The following is a 17,831-nucleotide window of genomic DNA, read 5'->3' as shown; positions in this document are numbered from 1 at the left end:
GTATTCCGGTCCAGTCCTGACCTGGTTTATTCTCAAGATTCTCGCTCATCCTCGAGATCTGGGTACATCTCTTAAGTCTCCATACTCGTCTCATCGTCTCAGCAAGTATCTCCCTTTATCACTATACCCAGCATCATTCTCAAGGGAACTACTACTCCCATCCTCTGTAAAGATCTTCCTAACTACAGTGTCACTACTGTATTACGGCCTATTGCAGCACCACCCATCTCCTCAGTTGTATTTGACTCTGCCTATTCCTGGTTGCATCCTGAGACTGTCGTTACTAGCGTTTGCCGTTACAATAAACGCACAACTCCTGTTGTTTCTGAACCCTGGCATTGGTCTAGTTATTGATGCCTTGACTAAGGGCAACGAAGAATCGCCGGGGTCCCGCATGGTCAGGCTCCCGTGGGTTCATCACCTCCCCTCGTGCCATAACCGTGACCACAACATCTGGCAAGTGGCAACCCGGGTCATACCTACTGCTACTACCAACTAGCATTCCCCAGCGGGTCACCCCATGGCATTTATATTAACATTAAATTATGATCGTCCTGTGTTAAGTGTATATAGGTCTTTATGCAGGTATATAATTTTTTTTTGAGGGGGGCACCATTTGCCTTCTCTGCATAGGGCACCAAAACTCCTTATTCCAGCCCTGGGCTGAACATCGTGAGCAGAATAGAGCAGCAGGACAGTGTCAGTGTCTTGCTGCTCTATTCATTGTTATAGGCTGTAGCCTATGATCAGCTGGGAGAGCCTAAGAGGTTTGTCTGGCAGGTTCTGAGGAGATAAATTGTAGCTAGAAGGCCAAGGAGGCCTGGGCCAGATGGAGAGAGAAAGTGATGACTCAGATTAAAGACGTCGTCACCTCTGAGCCTGCTCAGACCGGTCTACCCGTCCGTCCGTCCGTCCCCCCGCCCAAAGTGATATTAAAGATAAATGTGCCATTTTTTAAAAAAAGCCAGGGAGGAGGTGGCTGCATATAACATGTACCTACCTCCCCGGCTCCAGTGCAGGGGTCGCTGTCCGCCGGCTGCTTCCTGGTCTGAGCAGGGACCCAGCTTGTGACGTGTCAGCCCTGATCAGCCAGTCAGTGCACAAGGCAGGACCCTAGTATAGGCGCTGAGTGGAGCTGACAGGTCACAACCCGCATCCCCACTCAAGCCGGGGTGGGGGACAAGTCTGCAGCCACCACCTCCCTGACTCTTTTGAACAAATTTTGAAAAATTGTCCAAAGACAGACTTCCCCTTTAACACCCCCTTCCCACTTACAGCTAAAATTTTATTATTAAAAAGGTATGCTGATCTGAGGAAACTTTTTTCAGATAAAGACCTTCAAATTTCATAGATTATAAACATAAGAATCACAGAATTTTTTACTTCTTTGAACTTAAGTATATAAAGTATATGCTTTGTCAGATGTACTGTAGGCTTTCATCTACTTGACGCAGAATGGAAAACGGGGATAATGATATGACGTACAAAACTTACATGAGAGGTGTCATTTCTTGCCAAGTTAAAGAGGACTGGTGAAAGAGGTACTGACCATGTAGACAGATCTGCATTCAGTTACACCAAGGTTTAGGAAGTGTAACACTAAAAAAGGTTACATATAGCACACAGAATTTATTACATTCCAGAGCTTGTGAAAATAACCCAGTGAGCAGCTTCTAATGTGTTATGTGTAGCTTTTATGTGCTCAGCACTAGTGCAGTCGTACAAGTTTTGCTATGGTATGGTAGAACAGAGCAGCACTGTCTGGGGAGAGGTCTCTGGTTGAAAAAACCCTGAGAAGGTCAGACCTTCACATACTAGACAGCAGTGAGTGTATATTAGGCAGTATCCATGTATACATAAGACCTATGATATCAGCTCTGTTATATCGCCCACTACTAATTTACTGATGAGTTACAGCTATAATGATGAGTTACAGCTATAAACTTTAGATACTTGCTGTACTAGATTCTGACAAAACAACATAGTAACTGGGGTCTGGAAGGTCCTAGGTGCATGAGAAACTAACCTGCAAAGAGATGGCAACTGCTTTCCACTCTATTTGCCACTTCAAATCAAGGCCAATGATTCCAAGGGAAACCAAAACAACACAAAAACAGACTAAGATCTAGAATATAAAAAGAATGAAAATATATGTTCACATTAGGTAAGTGATAAAACCATAAGAAAAGAACATGCAAGTAGACAATGAGATCTTACCTTATGTACCCAGTGCAGATTGAGAGGTTGTGAGCTCACTACTAGGCAAATGGCGAGTATCTGCAGTAAGACAAAGGAAACGTGGATGAAACTAAATATTCACTACAAACCTCCTCTATGACCAGCAGATGGCAGCTGAAGCACAGCAGCCCACCCTCATATGGATGTTTGTTAAAATGTATTTATTTTATTTCTTGTTAGTGATCCCATTACACAGGGAGGATTTTTCACCTTTGCATCAGCATCATTTCTCTTTATATATATAGTTTTAAACAATGGACATATTTTGAACTTCTAGTAAAAAAAAACAAAAAAAACTGAGGATGGAGACAATTGTAAAAATATGCATACCATTGTATTGTACTCGTACATTGCCATTTGTAAACTTTTTTTTTCTTACACCTGTAACTATTTCAATGTACTATGCACTATCAATGTCAAAGCCTTTCCAATATTCACAAGATGGCATGTGGGGTGACTTCTTAACCATTAGGAATAACTGCAATTGTAATTTTAAAGTGTCACTGTCATACGAAACTTTTAACACATCTCTCTATCATGTCAAAAGATTTTACAATCGGTCTGAGTTTTCAGACCCATTCTGATTAGGAGAACGAGCTGGAGAGGACACGCTGCAGCATGGTTCACTCCAGCTCAGTGAAAAAAAGTCAGGCTCAGAATGTAAGTAAATGGAACCTGACTCTTTCTTCCTCTCCCCACTTGTTCTCCTGATCAGTTTGGGTCTGAACACTCAGGCCCGAACTGATCAAAACTTTTGACATGTCTCTGACATGTTAAAAGTTTTTACAAACAGGTACACTTAAAAGGTCTTTAAGACTTGAGTGACAAAATCATGTTATTAAAGAATTGCCATTGTCCCATTAATTGTACTAGAATTGTACTAATCTGGTGAAAGCAGAAAAAAAAAAGAAAATAGGTGAGGTTACTTAATTTGCCTTAAAGCAATTTAAAAAAAAGTTTTATTTCCTCTTTGCAGGAAGTCATTCACTCACCCTGTTGCAGCACATTTTGAAAGAAGTGAGTCATAAAAATAATTACTGACAGAATATGGAGGTTTTCTGGAAGTCAGATCCTGCAGCTACTTGTTTAACCATTAAAAGTGCTGATATTTTCTCCAAAAGAAGTCTCAGGGACCGTGCTGTATGTAGGTGTGTGTTTGTTCAGGCTTACATGTCATTTATGCAGTGGTCTTATATAGAGTATGTAAACATTTTCTTCTGTAACAAGCCTATATAATATCTAACTTGCAGAAAAACCTGTTTGAAAACTCCTTCCTTTTTTATAACCAGTTACTGTAATGTTCATCAAAAATTAATAGGACTACCCTCTTTCCAATGCTTGGTTTTCCCAAAATCACTAAATCATAATTTTTTGAGAATGAATACAGATTGATTTAATACTAGAGCCCCTTTACCATAGGCCTTTTCTCGCTCATACTATTTTAACTTCTATTGTGTGTTTAACGCTTTAAGGCTATGTTCACACTACGTATGAGACCGGCCGTTCCGTGACTCCGGCCGGTCTCAGCCCAGATCATCATACTTAAGTACCGTCCGAATGAGCTTTCCTCCGTGGAGCTCTGATGCGGGCGCATCAGCGCGCGCCCGCATCAGAGCTTCCCATAGCACAGAGTGAAGCAAACGGCCGGAGCCACTCGCTTCACTGTGTGAACTGACAGGTCCTTCTGCGGGCGGAATTCATTAAATTCCGTCCGCAAATAATGGACCTGTCAGTTGTTTGCGGCGCCGTATGGGAACCGGCCGGAGCGTATACGTTGTATGCAAATAATGCTATGTTCCACCCCGCAATTCTATGGCTGTAGTTCTGCGTCGAGAACTACTGCCGTAGATTTACGTAGTGTGAACATAGCCCAAAAGAGAACCTTTAGGCAGCCTCGAAAAATAAGTGTGGTTACTACCATTAAATTAAGAAAATTATAATTTGTCTGAGAATTGAATAAGGTACAAAAATTCTCTATGAAATGCAGCTCTTCAACCAGAAAAGCTGTCTGGACCAGTATGACAGAGCTAGATTTCGCAGAATCTCTATTTCATGACTGAAGAAGTGGCCTTAGGTTCACTTTAAATTAAAAATGTACCCCTTTAAACTCTATAAAACCCCCTACTAAATGTATTACATCTGCAGTCAGTACGGAATCCATATCCACACACTTTCAATAGTAATGGCTCACAAAAATTGGTGACTGATAGTCCTTACCACAGCTACTTACACTGGACCCTAATGTTCTATTCTTTCAGCCATCTCCCCATGTAGTAAGGCTGCATTCACACCTTCAATAGTTTTGTCCGTAATTGTGGATCCACAATTGCAGACAAATTTTAGGCTCATGTTTTTAATTGGACTTTTCACATTGTCCATATATTTACGGATCTACAATTTACAAAAATTACTCATGCTCTAATAAGGACCATAATTGTGACACAGATTCTATCAGAAATCAAAGGGAAACATCTGTTACCTCCACAAATCCGTGAAAAATATGATAAGTAATCAATTTAAACTATTCCCACTTATTTAATTATCACCTTTCCCTTGCTGATCCATCAATAATATGGATAACTGATACATTACAGACAAACTTTTTGTAGATAATTGTAGACATCATATACAGTCCTGAAAAACTACTAAACATGTGAATGTAGCCCAAGTGTTGTGAAACCTCCTTCAACTGTGTAATTCTATTAACCTAGAAAGAAAACCAGGATATTCCTATATCTTATGTTGAGCATTATGAAGTTGTATGTGGTATTACAACTCTGCTCCAATAATTTCAAATATGAGAGATTTAGTGAAATTATTTTAGTACTAAACAATTTAGTACAATTTATTTCAAGAACAGGATACATAAGGTTTAGTATCTCCCAATGTAAAAAAATAAAAAGTATCTCCTATGCATGGTCTGCTCCCCTGGTGAGCAAGATTTTTTATCAACTACTGAACCATTAACAAACCACACATACGAGGAGGAAAAAGCAGTATGAAGCCAGCACAGCAGCCACCGTAATGAGGATGACAGACCAGTCTTGCCAAAGACCTGCGAGTCGAAAGATTTCCCTGAAAAATAAATATTCAAGACATCAGAAAGCGCATACATTTTAGCATGCAGAAAAACCAGTCTATAAAAGTGAAAAGAATAGAATGCTACTTACTCATTGAAGTTGTGTATATCGTTTTTTAGGATCAATGTGACATACAACCATATTAAAGTATAAATGAACACAGAGAGAACCAGGAGCATCCAGATACATCCACACTGCAAGACAATGATCATGACTTTATTAACTATCAGCACTGATTACAATAGAAAATGCCTATCCAGCCAATATTAAAAAAAGACTTAACAGACTTGGACCCCTAACTTTATATAGTAAAACAGTGGGCTTTATTTTGATACAACTGCAAGGATACGTGGACACCCTGTCCGAATTGGGTGCACAGACCCAATTTACTTCCATGGCCAGAACCTAGTCAGCTAGTTATTTGTCTTAGATGACACTCGTATGTGTGTAGGAAATAACCCGAACAAAGTCACTAGCTGACTATATTAGGGCTAAAGTAGCCAATAAGGTCCATGCCAGTTAGAAAATAGATACATCAGCAGCCTAACTGGGGCGTGAAGTATCCTTGCACTGGTCAGACTTGTGGCATAAATCCAGCCTAAGACCATAATCAATTAACCTAAACAACAAAAATTATCAAAGGATTAGTGGTGCAAGACTTCTGGCTTATGATCTTAAAAGGTCACATATGGGGACATTATGAGGACATTGCCGTTTCCTCTGCATATTTTTAACTATCTTTGGAGAAAAGCCCGATGGCTTTTACAGAATATGGTTTTCATTGTAATTGCAATTCAGCCAACCCGACAATTCTTGAGAATTTATGCATTTTTACAGTTTAAAGCTAATATTCATAAAACTCACTTTGATCCTTTTAGTTTAAGGGATTAAGACGACGCTGTCACCCTTTCATCTGGAGAAGCAGTGTCAGGTCAAAAACCCACAAATATGTTACATGTCAGATAATTGGATGTGCTGGATTTTTTTCCTCTGATAACCATCTTGTTACACGTACATTTGTACTGTCATCTTCTTTGCTTTTTGCAGGTAAAGCTTTGTTTGAATTTTGTTAGATATTTAGCCTTGTATCACTTATATTTGGTTTGTGAGCAAAGATTCTACGATTTGAGCACTGGCTATATAGAAATTGTCTCGTGATGGCTCCAGCCTAAGAACAAAGACCTATATAACTCTGGTTGCTGCACCCTCACAGCCAATCAGCGGGCAGGACTGTCGCGGAAAGCGATTGGCTGAATGGCCTTGCAGTTCAGTTTGGGAAGTGAGCAGAAGACTGGGGACCATTGAGAGGTACATATACAGTGTAAGAGCAATGAACCATGTATTAGGCTCTGTAAAGTGAGTGCCGATTGGCACTCGCTTACAGGAGGCATTGTCCTGTGTAATAGGACCCCAGGTCTTCTAGCTTTTTACACTTCGTTTCCTTTCGGCACTATCGCTGAACAGAACAATCTGTGGAGATGTCAGTACCATGCTGATTAAAAAAAAATAAAAAGCTTTGAACAATAGGTCATATTCTGATGACACATGCTGTTTAATTGTGGTGGAGTACTGGTGTTTGTTAGCTCAACCAAAGGTGTTAGTTGTCGTAACACCAGTGCTAGTCCAGCACAAAGGTGTGACGTTGATACCTGTTTGTTTTGTATGGCTGGTTGTATTCCCCAAATGGTCAGTAACCTGCCAGGTTGTTGTGGGTCCCATGGGCGCTTGTCACGGCAGTCCTGAGTGGCAACTCACCCACTCGGACTGTCGGTACCGCCACCCACAGAAGGGGGGGGAAATAACCCAAGGTGTGCAGTGGTGTGTGTGTGTATATAGGTGCGGGTAGAGATAGACAGAGTCCCGTGCATTTATATAAAAATATAACAGCTTTACTATAGAAATTTGCAGGTTACAGTACACATTTCATAGAAGATAATTAGAGATGAGCGAACCTGGAGCATGCTCGAGTCCATCCGAACCCGAACTTTCGGCATTTGATTAGCGGTGGCTGCTGAAGTTGGATAAAGCCCTAAGGCTATGTGGAAATCATGGATATAGTCATTGGCTGTATCCATGTTTTCCAGACAACCTTAGAGCTTTATCCAAGTTCAGTAGCCCCAGCTAATCAAATGCCAAATGTTCGAGTACGGATGGACTCTAACCCGAACCCGGTTCGCGCGTCAGGTATGTATGGTACACTACACTTCCGGGTCCACGTGCGGGGGTGGGGGAACATGGGGAAGGGGGCGATTCACATACATAACATACATTACAAAGTTATATAACTTTGTAATGTGTTTTATTTTGTGAATAATTTCTTAGCACCGCACTACCCCTTTAACCTCTTGCCGAAAAATATGACATTTGGGAAACTTAAAGCAGTTAGTTCCTGCTACATGGCATTTCCCAAACTTTTTCCCTGCCTCCCCCCGCCGTCTAACAACGATCGGGCAGCAGGAGGAGGCAGTGTCACACAGCCTCGTTCCGCTGCCCCTGTCTGGGGGGGGGGAGCCGCACTCCCCCCAGGGCAGTCAACCTCATAGGCACCGCGGTCCGTGGGACCACAGTGTCTATGGGGCAGCCGGAGGGAGATCCACTCCCTCCGACCCCCCCGGAGCCGCGTGAGTTTTCACACGGCCCCGGGGGTTACCATAGCAACCCAGATGCTGCTTAACGCGTCTGGGCTGCTATGGTATATGACGATCAGGCCCCTGCAGGGACCTATTCATATGAATGAACTGTCAGGGTTCTGACAGCTCATTCATTCTATAATGCATTACAGCACAGATCATGTGCTGTAATGTATTATAGATGTACCTGTAAAAGTTAAAGCACAAACACATACATAAATAAAATACAGAAATAAAAATAAATAAAATAAATAAAATACACATTCCCCATCCCCTTTATCCCCTATAATGAGATAATGATCCCCTATAAATGAGATACGAATATTTGGTATAGTCGTGTCCGTAATGACCCAGTCTTTAACCTGTTACATTCATTTTCCTGCCCAATTAATGCAGCAAAAAAATAAAATAAAAACTAATCAAAATGACAATTTTTTTGTTAATCCCACCCCCTAAAAAAATATAGATAAAAGCTATCAAAAAGTCACGTCACATGTACCCAAAAGGTGTACCGCTAAAAACATCAGCTTATGCCGCAAGAAAAAAAAAAAAAAAAAAAAAAAAACTCGCATAACTCCATTGGAAAAAAAAATATATATATTACTGCTCTTACAATATGCAAGACACAAACAGTATTTATGGTATAAATGCCATAAACTATAACAAAAGCTATTAAAGAAAATGGATATCGCTGTAATTGTACAGACCTGACAAATAATGTCAAATATTTTGGCACCGCAAGGCCTGTGACATGGTATAATGGCTAAAAAAAAAAAAAAAAAAAAAAAAAAAATGCCCCAAAATTCACCAGGTCTCTGTCATGTCTGCGGCCTGTGGTTGTGTCAGGTGACGCACTGTAGCCACATATGGGGGATTTCTAGAAACATTGGAATAAGGGGAATAAATAGTGAGTGGACTGAACTGGTCCCTAATAAAATCAGAATTGAAATTTTCATGAACATTTTTAAAAATTGCTGTAAAATTTTAAAGTCCTCTAAAATCCTAAGTAAAATGACGTTCACCAAATGACATCACCATAAAGTAGACATGTTGTAGATGTGGCATTAATAATTAGTTCATGTGGCAGGACCATCTTTCTTAGAAAAAGTGAATTTTTAATACAAAGAAATGTAAATTTTTCAAATTTTTGCACAGTGTTTTTTTTGTTTGTTTGTTTTTTACAAAAAACTGAGTGTATCAACCAAAGTATACCACAAACATAAGGAGGAATATGTCCCGAAAAAACAATCTCAGAATAACCGTGATAGTTAAAAGCATCGCAGAGTTAGAACTACATAAAGAGAGACAGGTCAGATTTGAAAAATAGGCCCTGTGCATTAAGGCCAAAACAGGCTGAAGAGGCAAGGGGTTAAAGAATGGTTAGTCTCTTGCTGCATCTGCTCACACTGGTAGCTAGACTTAACTTACTAGTGCCCCTGAATGGGGTCCTGGCATAAGCAGTCTTGTGTCCTCTCTCATTGAGAATCTATGTAGGACTGCCCTTCACTTCCTCCACCAGTGAAAGTCCCCCTACAGGGGCCATTTGTGTGCCTGCCTGTGAGTAGTGGGGATGAGTGAGTGCAGGAGAAAGAAGAGAGGATAGGTAAAGAGCACCTCCTAGTGGTCACTACAGAACACATGGTACACACAAACATTAACCCATGCCCTTCAGCTGTGCATAGAAATAGGTACATAAGGAATACTGACACCTGGTTGGAAAACACAGTACTTCATCCACCATTTCAAAGCTTTTTGAAAGGTGCACAGAAAAGAAACACACCAGTGGTGGCATACCACATAATGACCTACCCTGTGGCTAGGCCACCTTTAAAATTTTTGGTGGAACATCGATTTAAATCCTCATTCTATTCAATGGAACTGAGGGCAACTACAAAAATCATATCTCTTTTATTAATAGTTTGGTGCAACAGTTTTTTTCTCTGTGATGTGCTGCTGGGAATATAGTTAGTTCCGCCATGTTATCTCCCGAATTCCTAGCAGCCTTTATGAAAAAGGGAATCACTCAAGTGGACAACCCCCCCTATATTAATTGGGCAGTATGGCCTCTTTACAAAAATGTGCTTGATATTGCTTAATATTCTGAGTGTGTACAGGACATTGGCTGCATTCTTCATGCTGTACATTGTCATGGTGCTCCACTGAACCAGCTAATCTTATATTATAAAACATGAATAGGTTTAGTTTGCATTCAACAGAGGACATTCTCAGTGCTTTCTTTTTTACTGAACAAAAAGAGAATTGGACTTAAAGAGGGAAAAATGAACATTTACTATAGAGATGATAAGCAAAGTTTTTACAGTAAGGGGACCCATAAAAAGGTTTCTCAATCACAACCAATCATAGGAGAACACTTTGCTGTAGCAACAATTTTTCCTTTGCTGTAAAAAAACAACACATTTTTGTCTCCTGTTACAGCAAAGAGATTAGAGGAGAAAAGGTCGCAGGATTAAAAAAAGAAAAATGACAAATGCCTGGCCCATACAATGACCACCGGTTATCTAATGTATTGAGATCACAACATTTCTAATCTTTAGAAGTAGCAACAATCAATAAAGTGGGTGACCAGTAGGGAATGGGAACAAGCAAGTATGATTTTTTACTCTTAGCAATCCCCCCCCCCCCTCAAAATACTGTATATTATCAGGTTATGAGAATTTACAATTAATGTGCTAACTGGATTGCTTAGAGGGTATAAATGTGTTTTGTTCTAAAGTAGTAACAAAAAAAAAAAAAAGGCCTTGAAACCAAGTCTTACCATGGAGTCGGCATGCATGCAGAGAAGTTTGCCCCAAAACCTTAGCTTAATTCACTTTAGTTAGCATGTAAAATGATGCTGTATTGTGCTCTCGCACTGCTGTGGGAACCCCTCCCCCCCTTCCTCAGAATTTTCTGTGCACTACTTCTGCTGCGCAGTACCCATCTCCTGACTGGTTAAAACCTTTACCCAATTTGGAACCAATCAGGCAAATAGAAGGGGTACCCTGGCTAATTAAATAAATATTTTTTTTTTAAAACTCTTTCAGGACTTGGCTATTTTTGTCATTCAAGGGGTTTATCCACCTAAGAGCAAAAAAAATTAAACCCTAGCTGGTCTTACTTACCAAGTCCCCGAGTATTTTTACAAGTTTTTCTTAAAGCTGATCTATAACCAACATAGGAAACAACATTTCCCATCATGCATTTCCTCGATTGGTCCATTTGCATGCTCGCCCCCTTAGCTTTCTTTCCTGCCCACTGCTGTCATTAGGCTATGTTCACACAGAGCAAAAGGGGCGGATTACGCGAGGAAATATTTCCGCCTGAAATCAACTGACGCCGAGTTCCGAGCAGAATATAAGCAGAAAACCCTGCGTATTCCGCTAGGAAAGTGTTCAGCTCGTAATCAGCTCTTGACAAATTCAGTGCGGAATACTCGAGGAATCTGCGCTGAATCCGCATACATTCAGCGCTGAAATTCAGCAAGTATTTGGCGAGTAAACTAGACTATACCAGAATATATACTAGAATCCTCCCCCCCCCCTTTTTCCCCCATTTCCGCGCTGATTCCACGCGTAATTTCCGCTTGTATTATACTTGTATTCCGCGCTGAAACAGAAAATCAGAGCCCCATTGGTTTGTATAGGCTTCCGCTAGCGGAAGAATGAACATGTTCATTCTTCTGGCGGAAAGTGGATTAGTTCAGTGCGGAAATTCCACCGTGTGAACTGCAGAGCAGAATTTCCATTCAACACAATGGAAATTAGCTCTGCACCTATTTTAACGGCTGAAATTTCAGCGCTGATTCAGCGCAGAAATTCAGCTGCTTTTGCTCTGTGTGAACGAGCCCTTACTATTGCACAGTAAACACAGGACTGTTTTTTCACTGATTTTGTATCACATCACCCCAATATGTATTCCATACTAGCCAATGATGTAGCAGAACTGACGCAGGCATGGTGTAGCTATGTGCTGCATAACAGGCATCTGTTTACCAGGATGGTGTAGTGTAGGTTTAGATCACTGCTTGCTGACTGTGAATAGAAACATTCTAGTTCCATCCAGACACTTACAATATACAGAGCTGTCACACAAAGACAGGTACATATGCCTGCATTCACTGACAGAAAGCAGAGATAGAACTATAACTTTTCATATTGCAGAATTCAGGCTCAGGAACACAAGTCTATGGAAGCAGCACAGGTGCATGGAGACAATGCAGATAATGTCTCCTGGCGGTCGGGTTACCAAGTCAATAGACAGCTAACCCGTTCATGGCAGCACACACACCGGGGAGCTCTGTGTGCGCCGGGAACTACTTCCGAGGCCGGGAGCATCGAGTCGTCGGAATAAACCAGGTCCCGGGAAGCCCCGCCCCCGCCGCCGGAAGCCCCGCCAGCGCGCGTGAATAGAGGACTACAGAAACCATATAGGTGAGTATAGATTTTTTTGTTTTAAAGGGCATGATGAGGGGTGTAGTGGTATGATGATGGAACAAGAGGATGATGAGGGGAGTTGTGGTATGATGATGAAGGAACAAGAAGATGATGAGGGGTGTAGTGGTATGATGAGGAAGGAACACGAGGATGATGGGGATGTAGTGGTATGATGATGAAGGGTGCAGTGGTATGAGGAAGGAACAAGAGGATGATGAGGGGAGTTGTGGTATGATTATGAAGGAACAAGAAGATGAGGGGTGTAGTGGTATGATGAGGAAGGAACAAGAGGATGATGGTGATGTAGTGGTATGCTGATGAAGGAACAAGAGGATGATGAGGGGTGTAATGGTATGCTGATGAAGGAACAAGAGGATGATGGGGGGGTGTAGTGGTATGATGATGGAACAAGAGGATGATGGGGGGGTGTAGTGGTATGATGATGAAAGGGCAGAAGGATGAAGGGGGTGGTAGTATTATGATGGAGGTGGTTGTAGTATGATGATGGAGGGGCAGGAGGATGAAAGGGGTAGTAGTATGGTGATGGAGGGGCATCTATAAGGGACAACAAAGGGGGGGCCATCTATAAGGTGGACTACACGGGGGGTGTATACAATAGGGCATGCACAGAGGGGGACATGTACTATAAGGGGGGGGGTCACAGTCTCAGGGCTACTAATAAATGAGGGTGTAACGGAGCCAATACAGATGTATAGTGTGTAGAGAGATGAGGATGGTGAGGAGTGAGGAGCCTAATATGTTTCTCTGGCAGATTCTGTGGATTCGTGGCTCGGAGAAGTTCTCATAATGGCCCAGGGCAGATGGAGAAGATGAAAAGGGAAGAACTCAGATCAGAGAAGACGTCCCCTGTGAGTCACTTGATATAACTGCACTGTAATGTATATGGTGTATAGAGCCTGTGTACAGTGCGTCCACCTCTATGACTGTATGAAGTGATATTGGTCTAGGTACAGAGGATTTTATTCAGTAGCAGCGGTGGTATTAGTCAGTATGTGGTGGAATTAGACAGTAGCAGCGGGGTGTTAGTATGTGGTGGAATTATTTGTTACTTGTTATCCAGTACTGTGTTTTATTGGATTTAGTATACTGGATTTGGTCAGTAACAATATGGTGGTGATGGTTGTGGTGTGGCGGTAATATTTCCCTTTGTGTACTGGTAATATTAGCAATATTGGTCTTAGTAAACAGGATTTGGTTAGTAACAGTATGGCGGTAATATGCATGGTTATAATATTTCCTATATACTGGTATTATTGGCAATATCGGTCTTAAGATATATATCTACCAATAGCATCGAGAAAGGGGGGGCCCCAAGTTGACCTCTTGCACCAGGGCCCAAGAGACATTAGCTACGCTCCTGGATTAAGATATCCAGCTTCCACATCCTGAAACAGGATAAAGGATGAAGACCTATAGCTGCCAATCTAATGTCAATCTGTTAACTGGAAACTCCCATCATAAAGGTTTATATGGTGAATTGGAAGCTCTGTATTATTGAAAGAACATGGCTGCTGCACTCTCTCGGCTATATCTCCTAGACACAGCAGATCTCAGCAGCGAGACCCACTGTGACCAAGCACTTCTAACATGCTTGATGACATGTCAAAAGTGATTTTTGATGACCGGTACTCTTTAAACTGGTGTAGACAGGCAGATATTGGAGAATGATTTCACTTGTCCTCTCATCAGATATTGGATAAATATTGAGCCATGTCGCTATATAAATCCAGGGCAGACAGATTTTTAGCTACAATTAACACCTACATGCAGGCTTAAACAGGTACTTTGGTTAAAAAAAATAAAATATAATAAATATAAATTATATATATATATATATATATATATATATATATATATATATATATATATAATATAGTGGGGATCTTTAGTAGGGGGTAGCGAGAATAATGCAGTCCTTATGCCAATTTAACATAAAAAGTCCAACTTTGTTTTATTGTGGCATAAAAATAAACATAGCAGCATTGTGCAAAAACAGGATACAAAATAAACACCTGCCCGGCTGGGCTCTAACTAAACAGAGGTCTCACCTGACTCAACCAAACAGAAATAAACAGCAGTAGTATCTGACACAGGTCAAGCAACATTCAGCCCTCTGAGCTGCCTTTTATGAGATGGAGCGATTAGCACCTGCTTACACCTGTGCGCAAGGTGTGGACTGGAGTGGGGAGGGAATGGCAGGTCCCACTACCAAACCTACCCGCCATTCCAGTAAAATCCAGGCCCGGAAATAATAAACAACAGTTCAGCAGAATATCTCTGCTGAACCACATCTTTACCGGAGTTTCCCATCTCATCCCAGCTAGCAGTCTGGGTGAGATGTACACCACCTCCAGTATCTTACCATTCACCTTTCTACAATATATATATACACACACACACACACACACACACACACATTTATTTTTAATTTTTTTCAAAACTGTTCTCAGAAAGTTACACAAATTTGTAAGTTACTTATATTAAAACAGATCAATTCTATAAGTATTTATCAACTGTTGTATGCACGACAGGAAGTGGTGTTTCTTTCAGTCAGATATGGTGCTCTCTGCTGCCACCTCTGGATAGCAGGATAAAATCCGGCGGATTCCGATGCCTGTACGCGCGCCTCTCCACCCGTGCCATAGACACCATTCTATGCACGGGCAGATTCCGCATTCCGCAAATCCGCTGGATTTTATCCGCGCGAATTCCGTAGTCTGAACCCGCCCTTAGACAGCAAAGAAAACACCTCATATCAGGGATATTGGATAAATATTGCTGCATACCTCTACATAAATGACCAGAGTACCCCTTTAGGGTGTTCTTAGAGTGAGCAGAAGAGATGAGCGAAGCGGCTGAGGTTCGGGTTCGTATAGCCTATGGCTATATCCCAGTTTTCCAGGCGGTCCTCAGGCTGTATCCACCCTCTCTATGGAGCGGGCAGACAGCGGGAATCAGAAGCCGAGAGTTCAGGTTCATATGAACGCGAACCTCAGCCGCTTCACTCATCTCTAGTGGGCAGCATAGACTACAAAAGTTTTGACGGCCTGCACCTGCCATACAGAATTATAAATCCCCCTGCTCCCAATCAGTGTGCTCACTGATTGTTTCTTTATTAAAAAATGTAATTTTCTTGACAATATTACAAAGTAGATTACAAAACACTTTGGTTAGTAGTCAAACATTTCTAAGACTTAAATGACACTTAGGGTATGTTGCTCAAGAAGAATGAGCAGATGTCTCTGAAGAAGCTTTCCCATAATTGTGAAGCATATACCTTTGACTTATCTAGTTCTTGAAATGGCTGCCAAACTTTTTCATGGTGTGTTAACTCTAATTACATTTTCTGTATGACTAATTTGACAACATTTGGCCATCTTAATATGGACACAAAAGCAATGTAGTCTACACATTTCTATCCCTTAAAATGTATACCAGTATAAAGCGACAAAACGTAGTCACAGGTGTGGGCTACTGATGTTTATGGCTATGTGGTATCCCACCACGGGTGTTGCTATTGGTTACACCCTTTGTAAAAGTCAAGTGGTGATGAAGTAGTGATAAAGTTTCGCCACTAGATGTCACTGTTATAGGTATGTGTACTTAGATGCTGCACGGCTGAAGTATGTAAAGGGTTAATGTTTGTGTGTCACATCAATCGGTGAACCTATAGGAGTGTCTTCTTCTGTTCTATCATCTCTTACTTTACTTCTTTATTCACTCTTCACCCACTCACAGCGCACTTTAGATACACTGGGGATAGGAAGTCACATGGGTGGCAGGAAGTGTAGGTCAGTCTTAGTCAGGTTCCTGTATGTGTAGGAAGCAAGACAAGATGCAGCTAACAGTTTCTCCTCAGTTTACTCCACACAACACGAAGCAGTGTTAAAACCCTTACAAGAGAGGACAAGTCAGAGATCATCCCAATCCACGCCATGGATGGGAATCATAGGTTTGCAACAACTGGTGGGCCCAAGGTTCCCCTTTCCTGCTATATTTGATCAGAACCCTCTATTAGGGCATAAAGGGTGGGTTTTCTAAGCTAAACCCTTTAAATGGTAAAATTCTCTCTGAATCTCTGAAAAATAGGCCACTATAAAGCTGTGTTATAAGACTTATAAACAGTGAGGCGGATAGACTATTCCAAATGCACCAAAAACCTTACCTCATTTATTATGATTTTGGCATTTCCTGTGCTCTACTCAAGGGGTGTGGCTTATCATGGAAGGGGTGTGGCTTGTTGGAAAGGGCATGTGGCTCGGAATGTTAGGCTGCATTCCCACGTGGAATGCATGTACCGGAGTCCCCCCGCGCCTGGACAGCATCTGCTAGTAGATGCTGGGAGTGTGGGAGACTGTATTCATAAGCGCTGCGCTGTAGTAACAGCACCGCGCGGCTGATTCATTACAGCGCGGCGCTTATGAATACAGTCTTCCCCACTCCCAGCATCTAATAGCAGATGCTGTCCAGGCGTGAGGGGACTCCGGTACATGCATTCCACGTCCGTGATCCGTCAGGATCACGGAACGTGGGAATGCAGCCTTAGGGTGCTTTTACACAGAGATTTATCAAAAAGATTTTTGAAGCCAGTGGTTTTCTCCCAGAGCTGTGTGAGCTGTGGCTGCTGGAGAGGATGATGGCAGAGGGATGCTCAGTGTTCAAGTGCCTTGTGTCCCTCAGTATCACCCTGCCATCATCCTCTCCAGCAGCCACAGCTCGCACAGCTCTGGGAGTCGGGTCGTGACATCACCATGTTATCCGGGAAGTGAAGCCTTGATGCAGTTGTAAGTGCAGGGAAAAAGCACTTTATAAGCATTTTCCGTAAAAAGTGTATATTGGTGATTTGTATAACTTTAATAAAAATTTTGCCGGACTTCTCTTTTAAAAGGGAATCTGTCAGCTGCAATTCACACCCAAACTGCCAGTTACATTGTTGTTAGGATGTAGAGAAATACCTTTATTCTCTTGTACAAGGAATCAAAGAGGCTTTTCCAAGCTAGAGTGCTTTCGCTCTTCCCCCCCTCCATACTCCATTGACACCTGGAAGCAGAGTCCAATACTGGTTTAGGTGTGGGAGGAGGAGTGAGGTGGTGTTACGGCTTGGTGCACCTCAGGAAAGCCTCTGACTCTTTTCACTATAGAATAAAAGCGTTTTTCTACGTTATGGAAGCACACACACATCAAAAGCACCATGGGGGAGATTAAACTGATGTAAAGTAGAATTGTCTTAGTGGCTCCAAGCAACCAATCAGATTCCACCTTTCATTTTTCAAAGACTCTGCGAGGAATGAAGAGTAGTAGTCTGATTGGTTGCTAGTGGAACACACACACAAACAGATCCGCAGCGGATTTATCACTTTGAATTCCCTGTGAACGCCCTACTACAGCACACTGATTGGCTGAGCGGGACATCTAGCCGGGAACCCCCA

The 17,831-nt window shown here is 41.8% G+C and overlaps 1 protein-coding gene across 6 annotated transcripts in view; it reads right to left on the bottom strand.

The window, feature by feature from the left end:
- The window catches only part of GDPD2 (glycerophosphodiester phosphodiesterase domain containing 2), a 65,959-nt gene that overhangs the window by 14,216 nt on the left and 33,912 nt on the right, over window positions 1–17,831 (bottom strand). For all 6 annotated transcript variants that reach the window (XM_069986724.1, XM_069986718.1, XM_069986723.1 and 3 more), the window contains 4 exons: window positions 5,409–5,512; window positions 5,220–5,313; window positions 2,218–2,277; window positions 2,027–2,125 (listed from right to left, as the gene is read on the bottom strand). In XM_069986724.1, the coding sequence (XP_069842825.1) occupies window positions 2,027–2,125; window positions 2,218–2,277; window positions 5,220–5,313; window positions 5,409–5,512 (357 nt within the window). The remainder of the gene's footprint in view (window positions 1–2,026; window positions 2,126–2,217; window positions 2,278–5,219; window positions 5,314–5,408; window positions 5,513–17,831) is intronic.

Source organism: Dendropsophus ebraccatus, chromosome 10, assembly GCF_027789765.1.
Source record: "Dendropsophus ebraccatus isolate aDenEbr1 chromosome 10, aDenEbr1.pat, whole genome shotgun sequence".
NCBI classification, from domain to species: Eukaryota; Metazoa; Chordata; class Amphibia; order Anura; family Hylidae; genus Dendropsophus; species Dendropsophus ebraccatus.
Note: the sequence above shows the minus strand (reverse complement) of the source record. Positions and strands in the feature narration are given on the sequence as shown.